General features: G+C 41.0%; 1 protein-coding gene across 4 annotated transcripts in view; it reads right to left on the bottom strand.

Moving 5' to 3' along the window:
- Positions 1-24407, bottom strand: part of slc20a2 (solute carrier family 20 member 2) — a 70689-nt gene that overhangs the window by 29747 nt on the left and 16535 nt on the right. For 3 of the 4 annotated variants that reach the window (XR_007956646.1, XM_052020137.1, XM_052020138.1), the window contains exon 2: positions 2431-2991. Coding sequence is in view for 3 of the 4 variants with exons in the window: in XM_052020137.1 (XP_051876097.1) it covers positions 2431-2719 (289 nt within the window). In the remaining variant the exon portion in view is untranslated. Of the gene's footprint in view, positions 1-2430; positions 2992-12085; positions 12256-24407 lie in introns of those variants that run through there. The other variant, XM_052020136.1, reaches the window with a different exon arrangement.

Here is a 24407-nt window from a genome sequence, read left to right as displayed (position 1 = left end):
GCCGAACATGTCCCTATCTTAGAAATGACTAGGCTTACCCATAGCCTTCTATTTTTCTAAGTTCCATGTACCTATCCAAAAGTCTCTTAAAAGACACTATCGTATCCGCTTCCACTACCGTCGCTGGCAGCCCATTCCACGCACTCACCACTCTGAGTAAAAAAAACTTACCCCTGACATCTTCTCTATACCTACTCCGCAGCACCTTAAACCTATGTCCTCTTGTGGCCACCATTTCAGCCCTAGGGAAAAGCCTCTGACTATCTACCCGATCAATGCCTCTCATCATCTTACATACTTCCATCAGGTCCCCCCTCGCTCCAAGGAGAAAAGGCCGAGTTCCCTCAACCTGCTTTCATAAGGCATGCTCCGCATTCCAGACAGCATCCTTGTAAATCTCCTCTGCACCCTTTCTATGGCTTCCACATCCTTCCTGTTGTGAGGCGACCAGAACTGAGCACAGTACTCCAAGTGGGGTCTGACCAGGGTCCTATATAGCTGCAACAATACCTCTTGGCTCCTAAACTCAATTCCACGCCATATGCCTTCTTAACCACAGAGTCAACCTGTGCAGCTGCTTTGAGCGTTCTATGGACTTGGACCCCAAGATCCCTCTGATCCTCCACACTGCCAAGAGTCCTACCATTAATACTATATTCTGCCATCATATTTGACCTACCAAAATGAACCACTTCACACTCATCTAGGTTGAACTGCATCTGCCACTTCTCAGCCCAACTTTGCATCCTATCTATCTCCCTCTGTAACCTCTGACGGCCCTCTACACTGTCCACAACACCTCCAACTTTTGTGTCATCCACTAACTTACTAACCCATCCCTCCACTTCCTCATCCAGGTAGTTTATAAAAATCACAAAGAGCAAGGGTCCCAAAACAGATCCCAGAGGTACACCACTGGTCACCAACCTCCATGCAGAATACGGCCCTTCAACAACCACTCTTTGCCCTCTGTGGGCCAGCCAGTTCTGGATCCACATTGCAATGTCCCCTTGGATCCCATGCCTCCTTACTTTCTCAATAAGCCTTGCATGGGGTACCTTATCAAATGCCTTGCTGAAATCCATATACATCTATAGCTCTCCCTTCATTGATGTGTTTAGTCACATCCTCAAAAAAATTCAAATCAGGCTCGTAAGGCAGGACCTGCCCTCGACAAAGCCATGCTGGCTTTTCCTAATCATATTATACCTCTCCAAATGTTCATAAATCCTGCCTCTCACTGGTCTATAATTTCCTGGGCAATCTCTACTCCCTTTCTTAAGGGAACAACATCCGCAACCCTCCAATCTTCTGGAACCTCTCCCGTCTCCATCAATGATGCAAAGGTCATCATCAGAGGCTCTGCAATCTCCTCCCTCGCCTCCCACAGCAGCCTGGGGTACATCTCATCCAGTCCCGGCGACTTATCCAACTTGATGCTCTCCAGAAGTTTCAGCACCTCCTCTTTCCTAATATCTACATGCTCAAGCTTTTCAGCCTGCTGCAAGTCCTCACTACAATCACCCAGATCTTTTTCCATAATAAATACTTTACATCAGTATTCACTAAGTACCTCCGCTATTTCTTCCGGATCCATACACACCTTCCCACTGCTGCACTTGATAGGCCCTATTCTTTCACATCTTCCTCTTGCTCTTCACATACTTGTAGAATGCCTTGGGGTTTTCCTTAATCCTGCCCAAAGCCTTCTCATGTTGCCTTCTGGCTCTCCTAATTTCCTTAAGCTCCTTCCTTTTAGCCTTGTACTCTTCCAGATCTCTAACATTACCTGAGCTCTCTGAACCTTTTGTAAGCTTTTCTTTTCCTTTTGACTAGATTTATTATAGCCTTTGTACACCACGGTTCCTGTATCCTCTCGCAACTCCCGTCTCATTGAAACATGCCTATGCAGAACTCCACACAAATATCCCCTGAATATTTGCCAGATTTCTTCCGTACTTTTCCCTGAGAACATCTATTCCCAATTTAAAGCTTCCAATTTCCTGCCTGAGAGCCTCATAATTCCCTTTACTCCAAGTAAATACCTTTCTAGTCTGTCTGTTCCTATCTCTCTCCAATGCTATTGTGAAGAAGAGTTGTCAGTCATTGGGTTGAGTTCATGACAGTGCAATTGGTAACAATTAGAGATTTCAGCAAATTGAATTGCCTTTTGTATTCCATTAAATTATGCAGAGCAAGGAGAACCTTTATGCAGTCCCATTACATACAACTCATTATTAAACCAAATACATGGACACACAAACTGACAACAGTGATTCTTAAAATAGTGAAGTCATTAGATTCTCCAGTACCAGTTCAGATTGCTCTCCATTCCTAATGCTTAAACAGGGAGGGAATTCTCTCTTTGGTCGACCATTTCCACAAAGTTTCATTACAAGCTCAAAAACAAAGAAAAAGCCAACCACTTACCAACCATTGCACTGACTTCACCAGCCATGAGCACTTGCTCACTTCCGTTGTACAGGTTAACATCGATGATTCCCTTCCGGATAGTTTCTCCAACCTTTGCTCCAAGCAGTACAGACCCAGTTGTTTCAAAAATGGAAGCCAGGATGCAAGCCTGGCGCAGTGTCACGACACCAGAGCCAACAGCAGTACCAAAGGAATTGGCCACATCATTTGCACCCACAGAGAAAGCAAGAATAAAGGCTATTATGAAGCCCACTATCACCATCCACAAGTAATTCTCCAGCACCATTTTGGATTTTTAGGTTTCAAGTATGTGCACAGAAGTGAATTGGAAGAATCACAGACAGACTCACACACAAACACGCACACACACAACCCAAGCTAAGCTCTGTAAACTGTAGTTTTCTTCCGTAAAAGTGCTTGCTAGTGTTTGGAGATGTTGTACTGCTAACTAATACTTCTCCGGGCAGTGATAACACAGTTTCTTATGGTTGGAGTTATCAGCAGGTGAATGCATTCCATAGTTAAGTGTCCAGCTTGGCAGACAGGGATGGTCAACTCCTGCAAAGAAAAATAGAAGGAAAAGATCAACAAAATATTCATACAGCTGGAATGAAGAGATAAAGAAAAATTCACATCCTTTCCTGGAACCTTGTGAACATTCACTTTGGGATGGTAAAGATAGGCAGAGTCCCATTTTGGTTGTACATCAAGTCCTGCTACCTTTCCTACCCCAACTCCACCTCCCACCCTAGCAAGATGGCCATGGTTTAAACCTTTGGATTCACTCAAGTACATAAGAACGTGGCCCAAGAATTCAGTTGCTCAAGACCACGGCAAAAGTATGAAAATAGCAACATTTACCACCAAGTAACATGTTTACTTAATTTAACATAAATTTAAGCGGAGTGCCAGCCAACATGACATGACTCTCTCCTCAATTCATCACCCACAGTTACCAAGGTCAGTTGACCTGCAGGCCCGCTGTATCGGATGGCTGCTGGTCTCATCCCCAAAAAGGCCAAAGCCAGGAGCTGCTGAAATTTATTATCACCAATTTTAATGGTTATTTGACCTTCCAAATCTGCCAGCAAGTCCTAGGTTTCCATGTTTCATGGCACGTAGATGGAAGTCCTGTTTCTGTGGCTAAATACCAGCAATACAGAAGTTGGCAAGAACCAACCCTTAATCTCAGCAGGGGCGCACTTGGCAAATCCATATGCTTTGACTACTGTTTACAGCCAATTGAAAAGAACAAATCTTTCTCATCCATAATACCTTGCACAACAGTTCAAAGCACTTCCCAGCTAATGATCTGTTTTTTGAAATGCAGCCACTGCTTCGATGTAGAGAAATGCAGCAGCATTTAGTAAAATCCCACAAACGGCATTGAAATAAAACCCCTGCACAAACTCAACTTCAGTAGAATAAAATGGTAAATTGAGATGGTAAAGTAGTTCAAGAGACTCAGCTTTAAAAATCAATTATAGTACAGCTGACTTCTGTCTAATTGATAGGTTGAGAAAAGCCATTGGCCCAATTCAGAATTTCTGCAAACTACATGTGAAATCCAATCAATGAATGTGGCTCAAACTGAAGCAGCATTCAAAAACATAGTAAAAAGAACGTTCCAGAAACTCGTTAGCAGACAAAGGCAAGAATGTGGGCTTTAAAACAAAACAAATGAGCTACAATGGGCAACAAACATCTGCAATTCAGTCTTTTGTTCAACGGCTTGCATTACCTAATGTTTTATCATTAAGATTCTCACCTGCTGTTTTTATTTAAATAGTTTAATTGAATTTATAGGACCTCCCCAGGTTATAAACGCCCGACTCAAGGACAGCCTGTAGATACGAATGAGCATTTGGGAGACCGGTGGGATGGATTTGCCAGCTTCTATGGGGCTCCAGGCATCTTCTGCCAGGTGGGAATGGGGCAGTTCCACTTGTCTTCTCTTTCCCCACCCTGAGCCGCAACAATCAGGGATTGGGTCAAGCCAAGCAGAGCTGGGAGTGCTGAGCAGACACTCTCACTCTGAGTCAGTGAGGCTGGCTGGCCGCCGCTTTTCCAGTGCCTGCTTGGTCTCCCAGAGCAATTTCTGTGATCCTCTCCCAAACGCTACTTTTGTTCATTTCTGACTTATGAAGAGTTCAGGTTATGAACAGTTCTCAGGAACAGAATTCTGTTTTAACCTGGGGCCTGCCTGTTCTACATATTCAGAAAAGAAAATTCTATTTTTCAAGAATAAACAATTCAAACAATAATTCCTAATCAATCACAAACTTAAGATACTTTACTAAGCAAGTCTTAATAAAAAATGTCCAGCATGTTTAGAAAGCAAGAAGAAATTAAACACCCATCTTTGCTGATTTTCACATCGTAGCCTCTGATTGAGGATCAAAATTTAGGGTCACAAATCCTAAATATTGATAAAGTCATGATGCAGGGTTTTGACCCAAAACGTCAACAATTCTGTTTCCCCCCTACCAGATGCTGCTCAACCAGCTTAATTCCTCCAGCAGATTGTTTGTTGCTGCAGATTCTGGCATCTGCCGTCTCTTGTGTCTGCAGCTATATTTATCATGGGTTTGTGTCTATAAAGGAACAACCAGACACTGCTGGGAGACAGCCAAACATAAACCATACAATTGCCTTTATTGGGTTTGGATGTGGATTTGTTCTGGTTATTAAAATCTGTATTTTTTGTGCAACACAAAGTCATTGCTGTTAATCCTTCAGGCTTTGTAACACATTCATTTCACATAAGTATTTTTTGAATTTGACAGGACAATGGGTACTTGATCTCACATCCATGCTGAGCAGATCTCTGCCATGCAACAGGATGGAGAAAAAAGTCAAAAGGAATCACGAGGAAACACTCAGACTAGAGCCTCTCAATGTGCAAAATATCATTAAAAGTAATTGTCCCCAAATCCAAAAGGAGGTGTTACCATGGAAACAGATCACCACGGCAGGCCTTAGCTGCCACGCTGGTTGTTGAATGCACAGCAGAAATGAACAAACTTCATTAATAAGAAGCTAGAACAAAAGAAGGAAAGTACAAAAAAGGGAATGGGTGGGAAAGAGAAAGATCCAAAGAAATGGGGGAAAACAGTAACTGCAAGTATTTTGTTTTAAAACTTTGATAACAATCTGAAGAGAACAAAAAAAAGGGTTTAAACAACGTTGTAAGTAGGCTGAGAATGGCAGAGAGGGATGCTATGAAGTATAATAGAATTTACCATCTAATAAATAAAAAATCTGAAACCTTTGCATGCTTCACCAGTGCTGTGCCACGTTGCATCTCATATACAACAAAACTTCAGCTCATCCAGAATTCTGCAGACTGCATCCTATTCATTGTGCCTATGCTCAATGACCCACACTCTACACCAGTCTAGAAACAAATTTTGAAATTCACATCCTGGTTTTCAAGTACTTTTGGGACCTTATCCTCCCCATCTCCAAACTCTTCTAGCCTTCCACAACTTCAACATCCTTCTGCTGCTCCTATTTTGGTCTCATTCTATATCTGCACCAAATCAAAGCTCTGGAATTCCTTCCTTAAACCTCCAATTTGTTTCTGAAAGTCTCTTTGACCTAACCTTTAAACGCCTATTGTAATATCTTCTTATCCAGCTCTATGTCTAATTTGGATAATTCATAGGGCATTTTACTATATCAAAAGTGTTATTTAATTCCATGTTTTGTCTAACAGACATGGTCAGGACAATACAATGCACTGTAACAGAGCTTATAGCCATTTCCTCAAATGCCCTTTGCAGGAACTCAGCTAACAAATAAGTGAGTCAAGAAAAACACAAGGCACCAAAAGAAATAACAGAAGTATACAAGAAACAGCAAGTATAAAGCAGACTGACCAGCCTGTACACTAACAACAGCAAATGATTTTACCATAAAGGATCCAACATTTGGCTCTGGAATTTGTTAAGTAAAATTTGCAAACCAATACATGCCGTAAGCAGGATTTAAATCGGCTGAAGTTTTTGAGAGACACATCTCAGGAAAAACAACTCACAAATTATTAAATTAAGAAGAACCCCAAATCATGTGCCATGATCGTTCACTAGCGACTGGTGCATCAAACTTCCTAAGTGATACCTATAGCCAGCATTCCAACAGATAATGTGAGAGGAAAGAAGAAAATCAACAGCAGAAACAGGAGCATCTATCACAAAGGGAAGCTAAAAAGAACAAACTTACTGTAAATGAGATGCACTGAAGACCTTTAGGCAACAATGCAACAACTGTGAAAGGGCAGAATACTGCTAGATATTACATTAGCCAATCAATTTATGTGTGTCATCTAGCGAGAGAAAAGCACAGCCTCTGGAAACAATCAGAGCTTTTGACACATACTGAAAATCGTGAGGACTAAAGAATCAGAACAAACTTGCATTTATATTGAAACTTGAATTTGGATAGCCCAAAGCACTTTATCATCAATTAACTACTGCTAAACACCAGTCAGAATTTTTCAAGAGGTAGCTATTGAAATAGTGGATGCCCTAATTATAATGTAAAATTGTATTGATACTGAAATGGTCCTACAGATTAGAAGGTAGCAAATGGGATCCCACTATTTAAGAAAGGAGAGAAAGAGTAAACAGGGAAGTACCAACCAGATATCTATAAAGCATGCAATATGAAGACACTAAAAAAAAGACTGAGCAAAGTATACATGGATTTACAAAAGGGAAATTATGTTTGACTAACAGAGTTCTTTAAGGGTGTATCTAGTAGAGTAGATGATGGGGAAAGCCATGAGGTATTTGGATCTTCAGGCGGTTTTCAATAAGTTTGACAATCTCTCACGTGGAATCTAAGATTAGAGAATGTGGATATACCGAAAAAATTATACTTGTTAACTGTTACTGTAGTACGATAACTATTTTATTTTGAAAGGATGACCTAGCTGCAAGAATTAGAGGAACAATACACTTCAGTCCATGATTGTTAGATGCTACAGATAATGGACAGATCGTGCTGATGGCTAGCTGGTGGTGTCGAGTCAAGTGGCCTACAGTAACGATCCGAGCCGAGAGTTAAATACACTTCTCATCTGATATCTCAGCTTTCCGTCAACCATGGCTTCTGCATCTAAAGCAGCAACCCTCATTCAAAACGGTGGTAAGCAGTTTGTTTTCTATAACTTTAATAAGAGATCAATGGCGCCAGAGTGTGGTGACTCATTGCAAGCTGCTCTCTGCAGATCTATTCATTACTTCTATTATAATAGTTCTACTCTTATATCCAAATTCTACGACTCTATGCTGGCCTTGCACCTTTGTCTGCCTATACTGTACTTTGTCTGTAACTAACACATTATTCTGCAATGTTATTGCTTTCCCTTGTACTACCTCAATGCACTGTTGTAATGAAATATGTATGGATGGCATGAATAACAGATTTTTCATTGCACCTCAGTACATGTGACAATAATAAACCAATTTGTTTACCAGTTTACCAACTGGGGGCAATATTACTGTCCCCATTAAATCAGCTCTGAACCAAATTAATTCAGAGATGGTTAACAAAAAAAGGCAATGATTAGGAATAAACAGTTTCTTGTCAAGCTGGGACTAGTGGGGTACTGCATGGTCAGTGCTTGTGATAATTTAGCCAAAGAGACCAAATGTAATACTTCTAAGTTTGCTGATGACATGAAACTAAGTGGGAATGTGAATAGCTTCAAGGGGATATAAGCAAACTAGCCGAATGGGCAACATGGCAGGTGGATACATTGTGGAATGATGCGTGGTTATCCACTGCCATAGAAGCTACAGAAATGTTGAGTATGTTTTTCTTTAAAATGATGAGAGATTGAGAATTGTTGATGTTCAAGGGAACCTGGGTTTCCTTGTGCACATCACTGAAAGCAGCAAGAAGATGCAGGAGGCAATTAGGAAGGTACGTTGGCCTTTATTGTAAGAGGGTTTGAACACAAGAGTAAGGATGGATTACAACTGTTTCAAAGGCCTTGGTGAGACCACACTTGAAGAATGGTCTGCAATTTTGGTCTCCTTATCTTGGAATGGATATACTTGCCACAGAGGGGATGCAATCATGATTCACCAGACTGTTTCCTTGGATGGCCGGTTTTGTATGAGATTGAGCAGGCCAGGCCACTATTCACGAGATTTTCAAGGACCTCATCAAAGCATAACTTTTTAGAGCCTCGACAGGTTAGATGGATGAGTGATGGGGTGGGAGGAGAAGAATATTTCCCTTGATTAAGAAGTCCAGAACAAAGGGTAAAAGGGGCAGGTCATTTAGGACTGAAATCTCAGTCATTGGTTGCATTGGGAGGTTCATGGGGTCCAGGCCTGCTGCTGGAGGAATGTAGCTAGTGGAGTACCTCAGAGATCAGTTCTAGGCCCTAAATTGTTCACTATTTACATTAATGATCTAAAGGAGAGAATGAAATGCAAGATTTCCAAGTTTGTTAATTATACAAAACTAGGTGGAAGGGTATGCTATAATGAAGATGTTGATATTCTGCAAAAGGATACAAGTAGATTGAATAATTGGGCAAAAACTTGGAAAATGGAGTTTAAATGTGGGGAAGTGCAAGATCATGCATTTCAGTAAGAGGAAAAGGAGGAATATTATCTAAATGGAAAGGAATTAGTGCAGCTCAGAAGGAATCCAGGCATTCTAGATCATAAAAAAAAAATCGCAAGTTAGCAAGCAGGTCCAACAGGTAGGTAAGCAGCATTTTTGGTCTATATTGCAGAGGGATTGGTGTTTAAGAATAGAAAAGTTTTATTACAGTTGTACAGGACGTTAGTGAGGTTACACCTGGAATGTTCTGGAATGCCCCTTTACCTCAAAAAGCATTGGACGTAGTCCACAGGAGACTTAGCAGGCTAATTCCTGGAATAAGAAGCTTGTCCTATGACAAGACAGACTAGACAGAAGAATGAAGGGTGAACAATTCAAACAAGATCCCAAGGGTGCTTGACAAGGTGCATGTTGAGATGTACTCACTAGTGAGGGAGTCATGAATAAGGAGGGTATAGCAACAAAATAAGGGACTGGTCTTTAAAAACTGAGTTGTGTAGAAATTTCTTCTCTGAAGGAAGTGAATCTCTGGAATTCTCTGCCACTGAGGGTGGTGGAGGCCAGATCATTAGATACATTTAAAGTGGAGATAGTTGAATATTTGAAGAATTGAGAAATTGAGGATTAAGGGGAACTGGCACAAATGAGGAGCTGAGGTCAACATAAAATCAGCCATGATCATATTTAATGGTGGGGCAGATGTGAAGAGCCAGATTGTCTACTCCTGCTGGTATTTGTTACATTCCGAGATAAAGATATGGCATAGCACGTTCCCACAAACAATAATCGGATAACATTTGAGATGATGATTTTTGTTTTAAACACTTTACTGAGAAAAGATAACAGTTAGCCAGGAAAATGTAGTGCCATGTGACCTTTTACTTTCACTCAATACAGCAGAAGGTGGGCGCCAATCTTAACAATTCATCTGAAACATGGCACCTCTGCCGATGAAGTGCTGGATTACGACTGCACTGAAGTGCCAGCCTACATGCTCAGGGTGCTGGAGTGGGACTCAAACCCACAAGCCCGTGAGTGCTACCTTTCAGCCATGGTTCAGTGGATGGATTGTGAGGCAGTGTCAAAGACACGATTCAAATAAAAACTGCAATCAATATTCTTTTAATTAAAAATAAAAGCACTCAGACTGAATAGGTTATGCCAGATGTAAATGAACTTGAAAAATCTAGCACGCGCACGCACAGATTCTAGGTATTAAACAGTTCTTTTACTCATTATTGATAAACTAACCTTTTACATCTACAGATGTCCAAACCATTCAAATTCCACTACTATTGTTTTACACAGGTCAAAAAGTATACCTATGCCAAGGGGTATATTAATGCATGTACACGTGCCCAGCTTCCACAACACATAGGTAACATACAGCTGCTGAACAAGTTTTTATTTGGGTGCAGCATGTTTTGTTAAGACTCATCTCAATAAACAAATTGCAAAACCATTATCCAGACGTATTTCTAAAGGATTTGTCCTGACTAATTACAAAGAAGTTGTGCAGGAGAGACCAGACTGCCCGCTGTGCCCAGGGGCCCCAAGAATTTTCAAATCATGTTTGGAACCAATATTACATTAAGAGAGGCAAAAGATAAAATTTTATTCTTAGCTTTATCCAAAATCTTAAACTTTGGAGATAAACACACTAGAAACACGGAAAAATGCAATGGATTTTGTGGATTTTATCCCATGTGCCTAGCAAACAATCATTCAAAAATGAGCACATCCAAGCATTTAAGATGCGACGGAAGTGACTCACGGGCAAAACATTGTTAAAGGTGCGGACAGATTGTAAACCACAGTTCACACCTGGAAGTTTATTTTCAAAGTTCAAAAGGAAGGGCCACATATAGTTGATCCCAATCGGTTATTAAGTCATTGCACTTGAACTGATCATCTCCATCCCTCCCAAACCACTAGGCATGTCCCTCCACATGTTAACAGGATCCTCCACAGTCCCCACAACCAGAGTATGGGAAGAAATACAAATTCCCAAGTTGTTCTTCACTATTCAAAAAGTGCTGCAATTTTGCACTTTTAAATTTAAACCCCGAGGCAAGAAAAACTTACATCCTACAATAAATCCATCTGTGAAGTACAGCTCAAAAAGGGTGAATAATTAAATAATATTGCCCCAGAATACAGTATGTGACTGCAAATAAATTTCATAGGCAATATTGAACAAAACTGCCAAAAACTTCATGCCCAGAGATTCACACAGAATGTGTAAATCTGAAAATTGTCAGTGATACTCTGCCCTTCCAAATGATGAATTAACTACATTTGAAACTTTTCTTGTAAAATCTACTGAACAGCTTGCACTTTACTGAATCAGCTGAAAATGACTTTTCAAACAACGTAGTGGTCATAATTACTGCTAAACTTCTCTCAAAGCCCGACAAAACACTCAAATTGTAGTGTACAAATGTGTACATTTTAAAAAAGTGAACTCTGGCATTTCAGCTTCTCCTTTCATTGCAAGCAAATCCCGCAATTTCACTTTTGGTTAAATGTTTAATTACATTGCATGCTTTATATTCACGTGCTTCTCTCTGACAATAGTTAAATCTAAACTGTTGGTCTGCCTGCACCCGGATGACACACAGCCCGCAGTGGTGGTGCATACTGAAAGTCGCTTCAGTGCGTACTGGTGGGGTTGAAGGTGGGGGGAGGAGGAGGAGGAGGGCAGGATGCAGAGGAGGGGGTGGTGAGGGAAACAGAACAAAGATGCCACAGAGACCACCAAGTATTTGTGGGCAACTTTGAGAGGCCAGCAGAAAACACTGATGGTGAAATTCAGGCCAATAAGTTAACCATTCTTTTGCCTCCATTTAACATCAAAATTTGCAGTCAGACCAATAGTTAACAAGAAAAAACTGATCTGAGCTGAAAGATCTACACTTACAATGCTTTCATAAAAACAAAAAAAAAAATCAGCTCAAGCAACATATATTGCCTTTTTTTTAAAAAATTATGAACAAAATATATACTAGAAATCTGTTAAACCAGTATAAGTTATCCACTTAGCAGAAAGTCTGGGGTAGCTGCTTACCTCCTCACTGTAAAGACCAATGCAATCTGTAGGGTCAAGCTCAACAAGTTGAACAGAGGCAGCGATATATTAGCCCAGGGTTTAAAATATGCCAGCTGTCTCCCAACCCTCTTCCTCCTCAGCTGTTCTGAAAAGATTCTTAAACCTCACAGTGTGGCTGCCAGGGGAAGCAGAGAGCAAAGCTCTGCACTTTTATAATCCAAACACTGGGACTGTCACCCAGTGCCACGGCACATGACAGAAAAACAGGAGGAGGAGGAGAGCTGTAGGAGGTCCTTGGCATTCCCCCAAGCAAGCATGTGTCGTGCATGTAGATGCCATTCACTGAGCCGGAATGATGGGCACAAGTCCAAACTACATACAACAAGAGATGGCTCACTTGAACCTGAATATGAAGCCGTTGGATATGAAGACTTAAATATGATTAAATGCAAACCCAGAGAGGGAAACATTTCCTTACAGCATCCCAAATGTCCAATTACTCACATTAAAAGTGGTATCGTTAAAAATAAGCCTTAGGCTTTTACATGTACAACCTAAAGGAAACAAATCAGACGATCTTGCCAGCTGCTATCAGCATGTAGGTTCCGTCACATGGTTGACAGATTCTACAACAACCCAGCTACATCTCCACTAAATCACGGTAGCGTAGCGTTTAGCGTAACATTATTACAGCGCCAGCGACTGGGGTTCAATTCCAGCCACTGCCTGTGAGGAGCTTGTACGTTCTCCCCGTGTCTGCGTGGGTTTCCTCCGGGTGCTCCGGTTTCCTCCCACATTCCAAAGACGTATGGGTTAGGAAGTTGTGGGCATGCTATGTTGGCGCTGGAAGCGTGGCAACATTTGCGGGCTGCCCCCAGAACACTCTACACAAAAGATGTATTTCACTGTTTTGATGTACATGTGACCAACAAAGACATCTTAAAAATCTTAAGAACAAAAATAAAGTAGGTAAGGTAGAGGGGAAGAGGAAGAGAGCACTACATTTTATAGCCTGCCTCCCCAAAAAATTTGAAGTATAGCATTGTCATTATTCTGAGCCCACTGATACTCAGGCAGGAAGCACAGCTGTCCTTGATGCAACCAGGACTAACTGAGATAAATGGCACTAGCCATGTGCTTCACCAGGGCACAGGGCTGTTATCTCAAACACCTAGCACCATTTAAAGGGAGTGCACAACAAGTCTGCAGCAGGTGGTGGCCAGGAAAGAGCAAGGAGGTAAGCAAAGGCATTATTTTCCATGTTGTTACATGTATAAAACAGGATAAACTACACCCTAGGTGTCAGATACTGCAGTGCAATCCTTGAAGATGCAGGAAACTAGAAGGTATGTATGAATAAATTGCATAGCTTGGAACACTTGGAAGCTTTCCACACCAAAAAACAATGTAAGAAGGTCAACAGCTTGGCAGATGGGGGGGGCCTGAAAACCTGGATGAAGTGTCAAATCTCAGTATCTGCACCATTAGATACATTTCCATTGTTCACCCACCTACACTTACAAATATGTACATGAACACCTGCCCAGCCAGCTTTTCCACTATGAAAGGGTTATGAAAATGAAGGAGTTTCGACATGGTGTATTACAGGCCACTAGTAGCCTGCAGCTAGAGTAAAGGGAAAATGGTAATGAGCAGCCCAAGTGCCAGCTTCTGAGGGCAGGATCACACAGTTCAGCACCAGATGGCCCATCAATCACATGGAAGTGATGAAACTTCCACTCGTTATTGGTAGACCCGATGCTGGACGAATGTCTCAGTTTCTAACCCATATGGGTAGAAGTTGCTTAACAGTTGAAAAACAGACAGCTTTCATACAACCTCAGACCATGGCTATTTTGAGTGTGTATTCAAATGTCAAGTGGCCTGTCCAATATTTTACTAAGATTACAGTGACATCACCCCTAGAGGAGCATCAGTGGCTCGATGGAACATCATCGTGTGGCCTCAGGATTATCATCCTGGTCCTGCTGTTGCTGTTTACACAGGCCCAGACTGATATTGCTCATATAGAGAAGATGCAATCCAAATTCATCCTCAAAAGCTTCTCATCAGTTACACAGCTGCCAAAGTGGTAGGACATGCAAAAGCACATGGAAGACACACAGAATGATTAATTGAAATTCTTAAATGCAGGTTTCTCCCATCTAGGAAGATAGGTCAATGTGTCTGGGCTCTCCTGCACTATTACAATGAGGCCAAATACCAGCTTGAGGAACACCTCATCTGCTATCCAAGCACATTGCAGCCTTCCATACTCAATATTGAATTCTCCAACTAGGCAACCTTCTTCTTCTTTCTGTCTGTATCAGAACTAACCATTTCTACCATTCATCCATCTGTTGTTTTGGCTTGGTTTTTCCTCCCTCCATTAGCCTAGGCTGACCTGCTGGGCACATTGCATAGCTTTGCTCTTAGCAATACATAACACAACAAAGCAGTATAATGTGCTTCTAACTGCCCAATTAATCCATTTGTCTCACCCTATCAGAGATATTACCTTCATTCTACCCATCCCACCCCCACATTCTCTGCAACTGAAAACTAACACAAAACAAAATGCTTGGAATACTCAGTAGGTTGTGCACCATCTGAGAAGAGAGAAACAGAGTGAATGCTTCAGGTCAATAACCTTCATAACTGCTGACTGACTTGCTGAGGATTCCAGCATGATTTTAATTGCCTGTGGTGTTTAGCTTTAGGACAAATCCATTCTGGCCAGTTACCAAAACCCTTTGGCTTTTGAAGCTGTTCTCAACAATGCCATTACGCAGCACTTATTCATTAATAACCCATTCATCACTGCTCAGTTTGGGTTTCACCAGGACTACATGGCTCCACACTTCTGTGGCCTTGATCCAATTGAGAAGTAGAGACTCCAGGAAGAGATAGATGCTCTGCCCAAAAATGGGCACAAACATTTCAATCTCCTGTTTCAAAAAAAAACTTTGATGTGGCACCCGGCCATCAGTTAGACAAGGATGAGGAGAAGAATGTTCTTCTTGCACTAGTTGTTCAGTTTCCACCATTCACAATTGCACATGACAGACGATGGAAGCATTCTATCCATCAACTGACAGTGCTCCATTGATGGGGCTCATAATCCTCTACTGTAGCTTCACTAAAATAGCACCTCGTTTTTAGGTTCACTAGGTGCTGCTCTGCTATGGCTCGTGGAAGTCTTAGCACAAAATGGACCAGTAATCCAAAAGGGTTCAAATATTTGAATTTTAGTAAAATTTAGTAAGCTTAATGCAGCATTCTATGCAAATGTGACCACAAAATTAAACACAGATCTTTCTGTAGCACCCACTGGCATATAAAAATGCAGCTAGTTACAACATAATTTATGTTCTCTCCCACAATGTGGAACTCCTGAATCCTGCCAAGTCTGAAGTATCAATGAAATGGCTATCACAAAGTGGTATAACACCTTGCCTGTCAGAGAATATAGGCAGCTTGCTCAGTCCATGAATGCAGCAGGTAACAACACCACCCTTCAAAAGGGAGATGAATGGAGGTTAGAGTATGTGCTGGCAGTCATTTTAGAATAGAATGAGATTTCGGTAACATTGAAGAGAGTTCCAAAAAAGACTGAATGACACAACTTTAAATTACTCCATCTGAAACCATGGTGCAAGAGATGGAGATCAAAGGAAGTATGTTTAGCAGACTGCTATACATTCTCTCAACATCATGGCTGGTCAATAGCCACAATATTTTCTTGATTGATCCCCTAGAAATCTCAATTCCCCTGTACTGCAAAAATCCATTTCAGACTTGAATATATAATGAGCTGGCATTGACAGTTCTGTGGAGTAGAGAAACCAAAGATTCACATCCTTAGAATTTGTTCCTCCTCCCAGTCTTATCTCTAATTCTGAGACTATGCCTCCCTGGTTCCAGAACTACCCACCCGAGGAAACATCTTCGCAACATCTAGCTGATCCCCCATCAGAATTTTACATGTCTCTATAAAGTCAGTTCTCATTCTTGTAAGTTTCAGAATACAGACCTTTTCTGCCCAAACATTTCATCTAGATTAATTCCTGGAATGGGTAGGATTGTTTTGTGAATTTTTCACTGCACCACCTCTAAGACAAGTATATCCTTCTCAAATAAGAATAAAACCAGTCACAGTACTCCAGGTCTCAAAGTCCTGTGTATCACAGCAAGATTTCCTTACTCTAATCTGATGCGAGATGCCCTGCATTTGCAGGGTGGCAGCATGGCATTCATTCTATGCTCGCTGAGCACGGTGTGATCAGCCATGCTGGCAACAGCTCTAACACAACTGTTACACCAGACTGCTGCTGCACAAAGACATCACAAATGTCAGGTTACTAGGCAGTGACCTGGAGGAATCAATGTCATAAAGGCATACATCAGATGTTCAACGAGTGGAATCACTTTTAGTTCTGGTGTGTGCAAGCATATCTGCAAAGAAATGAGCATGCAGTTAACCTTTCACTGAGAAGGAAGCCTGAAATCCTCAGGAGATTTGGGGAGGAGATTTACTGTGAATTTTTTTGTGTCTTCTATAAACATGCCAACTTATAACATTAACACAGTCTTCAGGATCACTCTTCAGTCTTGGATCACCAAGGTTTTCTGGAATGAGCCAGGATCAAATCTTCCACACTCCAGTGGAGAACTACACCTGAAGGAGTGGTTACTTTAATCATAGCCAGAGAGAACATCATAGTTATCAGTCTTAACAAAAACAAACAGCAACTGTGACATGCTGCAAATATTTCCAGTTTTAGTTGGAAAGAGTCAGGTGCAAAAAGTTTGCGGCTGCAGTTATATTGATATCCACTTAATCCTTACACAGTACTGAGATTACAGTTGTGGCTGACACAGGTGGCATTCTCTCAGGAGAACATCCTTACTAAAGCAATATTCACTTCCTCAACCTACTCCCAGCTTTGCTCGTTCTCCTAGTCAAACACCATTCCAAGGTATAAATTGGGTTTATACAGACATCCAAATTTCACTCCAAAAAAAGAGGTAGCAAAGATCTCCAAAGGTAAGCTCAGAATCTGGCAAAACATGCAACAAGAATTCTGAGTCCGAGTCTATGCGAGAAGTAATCAAAATAGTTTCTGTCCTATCCCAAAATTCAGACTTTCCACACCAACAATGCAGGTCTGGGAGTGGGGCAGGATAACAAAGGGATCTGTTACATAGGAATTCTCCATTTTTAAAAAAAATCCTTAAAAGAATGAGACAAGAACACAAAAACATGGCAACCATTCTACACAAACAAATAAATCTTTTTGCAACATGAGAAAATGCACTCCAAAACAGGAAGAAATTAAAATCTTTCCAGAATTTCAGAAGATAAAGTAACCATTATATCTGTGCCACTCTATACATTAGAACAATTATTATACATTTAATATTTATACAGGTAAAACCTGTAAATCTATGTCACAAGACAGTCTCACCATCCATTAGCAAAGATGTCAAACACAGTTCAGAACACTATTGTGAGATTAAGGCACATCCCACAAGCCAACAGGTTTAATGAGTACCACCTTTGATCACCCCCACTAGCATGATTTTGAATTAAGGTTAGTACCAACTACTAATATGATGCTTCCACAATTCACAGGACACAATTTCTACTTCTTGCCCCATATACTACATACACAGGGAGGCCACCAATTTGGGAGTGGAGCAGGTTTCACCTACCAAGATATTACCCAACCTCCAGTAGGCAAAGTTAACCACCTTACAAATAAATGACTCAATCCGAGTGGCTTTAGTTGGGGACATTCCCTTCATTCCATCTAAATAAAAGCGGCTGATACACCGCAAGTAACATTTGCATCACAAAATTGCGGGGCAATGGTCCTCTCCAGAGAGGATGCGTCTAACCTACCCTTAATAATCAACAACATTACCATCCCCAAATACCCCACCATTAACGTCCGGGTGACACACCATTAACCAGAAATTTAACTGGACCAGCTGCAACAATCCACAACCTTTACCACCATGAACAAGCACAGTAAGCACAATGTTCCCCTCCAAGTCACACACCATAATGATATGGAACTACAATGCTCACCTCCACCTTGGAGGAGGATTAAGGGTGGGCAATAAATGCCAAAAGAAGTGTTCTGAGGCTTCCTGGGAATTATGAACCTCATTCAGAATGTGAAAAGAGCCCCAAATCTTGGGAATAATAGCAGCGAGGACTAAATTACATTCGTGGAGGTGCCCATTTGTTCCACTTGAGCTGAAGGAATATCAATGTAGTCTCACATGATGGCACAGCTTCTACTGAGGGGGTGGGGTAGTTGCTGCTGGCCTGTTCAATGGAAGAGACCCACTTCCTGTGACCTGGGACAGGAGTGGGATCTGGGGTGGAACCCTAGGAAACTTTGGACCATGCTTCTCCTATCTACGTGATCATGCAAAGCTCATTCTCTCCCCCCCAACTGCCATGCTTAAACCTCGCATTCACCTTTAGCAAAAATAATCTGAAAGCAGCAGAGCAGATATGTACCAGCTACCTCCTTCACAAGCCTACCCATTGTCCAACCTCACACTCCATCTGCACCCCTCCTCTATCACACCTTCCCAGTCACTCAAACAAAAATCACATCGTATCATTCTCTCCTGAAACTCCCATTTTCTTCCTTACAACCCTCCTCTTTGAACAAGTTACTTGCCAGCACTCTGGTTTTATCCTCTCCTCCTTTGAGAAATCTCGTGAAAATTAAAAGGAGCTCTGCAGTTGCAGCACTCATTCTTAATGAATGAAAAGATCGGACGTTCAAATCCCATTACAGGGATTTGAGCACATTATCCAGACTGACAATCCAGTGTGAAACAGATGGAATGCTGCAGAGGAAGGTTATGTCTTTATAATATCAAAAAAACTGCAGAAGCTGGAAATCTGAAAAAATTAAAACAGAAAATACTAGAAACGCTCAGCAGTCAAACAGCATTTGTGGAAAAACAGAGTCAATGACTCTTCATTAGCAATGGGAAATTTGAGAAAACAAGTTAATTTTAAATTGCAAAGGGGGAGACAGATAGTCCCCTCGACCCATCTCTGATGAGGCAAGCCCAGGGTTTGCAAAATGATTCCACTATATATGGAGCCATCTAGCTGATTGATTAGCGAGTGTAGTTAGAAAGAGAAAACAAACCTTGGGGACACACAAAAGCTGCAAAGTGCAGGTCACACCTGTTACTGAGACTCAAAACCAAAAAGGAGAATGTGGGAAAAGTTCGGCAGATCAGAAGGTGTCAGTAGGGTAAATATTACAGATGAATAACCATACAGCAGAACTAGGAGAGAAAGTCAAGATGCAACATCCATACTTCTGTTTCTTCCCTTCTCACTATCCAGGGACCCAAATTGTCCTTTCAGGTGAAGCCAGAATTCACTTGTTCTTCTTCCAATCTAGTATTATGCATTCGGTGCTCACAATGTGGACACCTCTCCATTACAGAAACAAAACATGGACTGGGTGACCATATTGCGGAATACCTGCATTCAGACTGTAGGGGTGACCCTTGGCGTCTAGCTGCCCATCACTTTAATTGTACATCCTACTCCCATCTGTCTGTGGCCTCCTACACTTAACAAGGCCCAAGTTAAGCTCAAGGTCTTCTGTTTGGGCACATTGCAGCCTACCAAACTCAATAACGAATTCAACAAATATGAGCAACTTGCTTTTGCAGGCTGTAGCAGAGGTGGCTAGTTTTGCTTTAGGTTATCTATTTGTAATATTCTTGTTTATTCCCCCCTCTCTGGGGGCACTGCCTTGTCTACTGGGCAGTTCCTACTGCTCTCACTTGCACTTCACAACCTTTATGGTGTTCCTTTCTGTGTTTTCTCCCTCCAACTGCCCTGATTAACCCATCAGGCAGATGGTTTCATCCAAACCTTATCACCACAAAAACCCTGGCCTCGACCTATCAGGAAATATTCTCTTTGTCATATCCACTGTTGCAACCAACCCCTTGAACCTTCTCTGCAACCTATAATTAGCTTAGTTTTCCTCTCCCAGTTGTGATCATGGGTCTTCAACCTGAAACTCCATTTCTCTTTCCACAGATGTTGCCCAACCTGCTGACAGTTTCCAGCATTCCTTTTAGGATGCAATCCTTTGCTACCTATCTAGAGCAACTATTCCCACCCTCGGCACTGGCACAGAACCAGAGAGCCACAGCCTAACTTAGCTTTGACAGGGTTTGAAAAGTCAGTCTGTGGAGAAAATTCTAATGCAGTGAGCACCCATGATCAAAGGCTAGAGAAGGTTGTTAATTTGGCAAGTCAAAGATCTCTAGTAAGCATTTACCAAACATCACCATTTGAATTATTGCCAATAACATGGTTTTATTACTTAGTACAGATGTCAGAAACTTAGTTATGTATTCCTGCACTGAAGGATAAGTAACTTATTTTTCCTCAGTGTACAATCTGTATGAATGTTGATCTAACATTTATTTATAAGAAATTAATCATCTCATCAACAGCACTGACAACGATCAGCCTTGGTTTCCAAGGAGTTACAATTCAAGCTGCTCAGGCAATGATTAGCTCACCATTAGTGAGCAGGTATTAAGTTTGTTATTCATGAGATTTCATAACTTCACACTGGCATAGATACGCCAAGGCACTTCCACAGAAGAACCCTGGATTACAGATGAAAATGTGTCTTATCCACTTGTTATAAATAGAGGAGAAATTCAAAATTTAACTTATTAAACAAGGTATATATTAGAGCGATTTTCACATCCTTAAGGTGTCCCAACCTTTTATTTTTGTAGTTTAGTCACAGTTGCAATAAAAGGAAACCTAATGAGCCAATTTGCACACACCAAGATTCCATAGAGTAACAAGATAAATATCCACAATCCATTTTAGCAGTGTTGTCATAGAAATAAATGTTGGCCAACACAATAACTGAATTCACCCCTTTGCTCTTCAAAGACCGACAAGGGATTTGGCCATTGAGTATATTCAAAGTAGCGGCTGGGACACTAAGGAAATGAAAGAATATGGAAATTAAGCCGGAAAGGTGTTGCAAAAATGCAGCCAAGATCTAACTGAATGAAAGAGCAAGACCAAGAGCTCAACTGAATGCTCCCAATTCAATAGATTTTTCACACATCAAAAGTATATTGTAGCACCACAAATGGTTTTCCCATCACGTGTTACAACCCCACCAACAAAAAAGGCACTAAATGATCAAGGCAAACCACTGCTGTTGACACAAGATGTGGGAATAAAAAGCACCAATAAACTAGTTGGGAAAATGCTAACTACCCAAGGAAGTGCACCACTGCAGAATTCAAGACTGAAGCTGAAGATGAGATTTCTATCTTAATTGACTACTGCAACTCATGGTAGTGTAGGGGTCAGTGTAACACTATTACAGCACCAGTGACCCGAGTTCTATTCCCATCACTGTCTGTAATAAGTTTGTACATTCTCCCCGTGTGTCTGCATGGGTTTCCTCCAACATTCCAAAAAGACGTACAGGTTAGGAGCTGTGGGCATGCTACGTTGGCGCCAGAAGAGTGGCAACACTTGCGGGCTGCCCCCAGCACATTCTTAGTAAAGCAAAAAGATGCATTTCACTGTATGTTTCGATGTACATGTGACTAATAAATAAATAAATATCTTGTACATCAGTAAGTGTATTCATGAGAAGATTGAGAGGAAAGGGGAGGGTGGAGGAGTGGGTGTATTTAAACCCATTCAAGCCAACATTGCCATTTACTCCAAGAGCACCACCTTGTGGAAGAGGCAAGTACTACTGGAATCCCCATCCAGAACATATCCAGTTTTCTACTTCTTTGTCTTTTGATCTTTAGTCTCAAAACAAAAACTTCAGCTCCATCCCTTTATTAAAATTGATGTACACATCTGCAAACTGAAAAATGTTCTACATTTAAACAGTGCTCTATAAATAGAGCATCCCATTTGGAAATTCTTATTGTTCCATTTTAAATTTGCAATTTACAAATAGACAATATTTAGTGTTCCTTCCAGAAGCACAACACAAAGAACACCAGAAGTTGGCCCTCTGCCCCTCCAACTTTCTCAGCCTTCAATAACATCACAGATGATTGCATGCCTCAAGCTTGTCTTTCTGCCCTGTTCACCAGTCCAAAATTTTACTGATCTTAGACTTGAATGTATTCAAAGTCTAAGCATCTAATGGCCTTCTGAGATCAATTCCAAAAGCCTTAAATAGCTAGCCCTGAGAAACAGCTCCCAATCTTTCCTCCAGCTGGAGTGTCTAGAAGTCTCAACTTTTACTCTGTCAATGCCCCCGAGAATCTTGTACGTCTGTTAGATTACCTCTTTCTTCCAAATTCTGGTGACTATAGGTCAATCTCACAATTTTTCCTCAAGGGACAAACTCTCTCATTCCAGGTCCTGTAATCAGTGGTAAAATGTTATGAAAATAGCACAATTCTTTATTTTCTGCAAAAGACTTCTATGAAGCATAGTATCAAATGTTTTTCGAAGATATAGGACTAGGAATTTGGAAGAAAGAGGTAATCTAAAAGACCTACAAGATTCTGAGGGGCATTGACAGTAAATGTTGAGACTGGTTTCCTCCAGCTGGAGTGTCTAGAATTGGGAGAGGTTTCTCAAGATTTTAGAACTGATTCACTTGCTCTCCACCCTGCCAGTTAAATTCTTAGCATTTACCCACAATTTTCCTCTTCATAAAACCAGTCTGACTTAATTTAAAAATCGCTTTACAATTTTCTTGCCCTAAAACTATGTCCTTAATGATCCATTGCAACACTTTGATGACAAAATGTCAGCTAACTATTTCTTTTTGCTCTCCTTCCCAAAATAGCAGTGCTACATTTGCTACCTTCTAATCTGCTCCAGAATTTAGGAAAAGCAACACAAATGAAACCAATACTATATGCAGAACTAGGAGGTTTGTTGTTTTATTTCTTCCAATGACTCAGAAGACTCAGAACTGTTACAGCACAGAAGGCAACTGATCCGCTTGAGTTTGCACCAACTCTCTGCAAGAGCAATTTGGTCAGTCCCATTGCTTAACTCCTTCCCCATAGGCCTGATTGCTTTTCTTCCTCACTTCTCTACCCAACTCCTTTTCATAAATGACGACTGAATCTGCTTCCACTACTGTTGTGGGTAGTGAATTTTAGTACTCCATTTACAAAGCCCAAGATTCCAAGGGCTTTGTCCTAAAAAGGTATACCAACATTTAGAAACAACAAAAAAAGTCATTTTTCAACCTGGCATCCTCAAAGATCTGTATACATTTACATCCAGGTCTCTCTGTTCCAGGACATCCTTCAGATTTGTACTCTTTATATTACATTGCCTTAACTTGTCCTTCCTAAAAATCTCACAGGTATCTTCCCCCCGCACCCCCCCCCCCCCATTCCACCTTCTGTTTATTGTCCTCTTGAATATATCACTATCTGCCTCACTAAGTTTTGTATCATTTGCAAATTTTGAAATCAATAATATACAACAAGGAAAACAGTGATCTGAGAACTGATCCCTGCCTCCAGGTTGCAAAAGCCACCATTCATCAGTTGCTTGCTGAAACCAATCTATTGTGCTACTATCCCTTTTATTCCATAGCTTTATCAGCAAAAATGATTATGTGCAACTTATCAAATACTTTGCAAATAGCCACAATGCCCTCATTAAGCCCATTTTTCACCTCAAAAACTCCAAGTTATTTAAGTATGATTTGCCTTAATAAACCCATATCACCTCTCCTTTATTAATCCATACTTGTCCAAATTACAATTAACTGCCTCACTTAATATCATTTCCAGCAGCCTCACATCACAGAAGCTAACAGCTGTAGTTCCTGGATCTATCATTTGATCCTTTTTTAAAATATAAAAAAAGTAACATTTGCCATTCTCTAGTCCTTTGGCACCCTCAGTGTATCCAGTGGCAGTTGGCTAATAGGTACAGAATTTGACCTTCGCCTCCTTCAGCAACATAGGATACATTGCATTTGGAACTGACGATTTATCCACGCTGTAACTTTTCTAGTTTGTACTCTTTAGCAAATGTTAAGTTTTTCCAGTATCTGATATACTTCCTCTTACTAATCCTGGCATTACATTTTCCTTGGTAAAGTACGTACTCATGTAAAGCCTTTGCCAAGCTTCGTGTATAGATCCATCCAATTATTACATAATCATTGTCAAGTTTCTGGATTAATTTTTGGATTAGTATTGGTACTTCCCCCCCCCCCCCCCACCCCCTGAACTTTCTACCCAATACTTGCATCATTCATCTGACATTTGTAAAACATTCTTCTTTGCTGCTTCA

The sequence above is a fragment of the Pristis pectinata genome, chromosome 7 (genome assembly GCF_009764475.1).
Source record: "Pristis pectinata isolate sPriPec2 chromosome 7, sPriPec2.1.pri, whole genome shotgun sequence".
Classification (NCBI taxonomy): Eukaryota; Metazoa; Chordata; class Chondrichthyes; order Rhinopristiformes; family Pristidae; genus Pristis; species Pristis pectinata.
The sequence above is the reverse complement of the archived record's forward strand: the minus strand, read 5'-3'. Positions and strand labels throughout refer to the sequence as shown.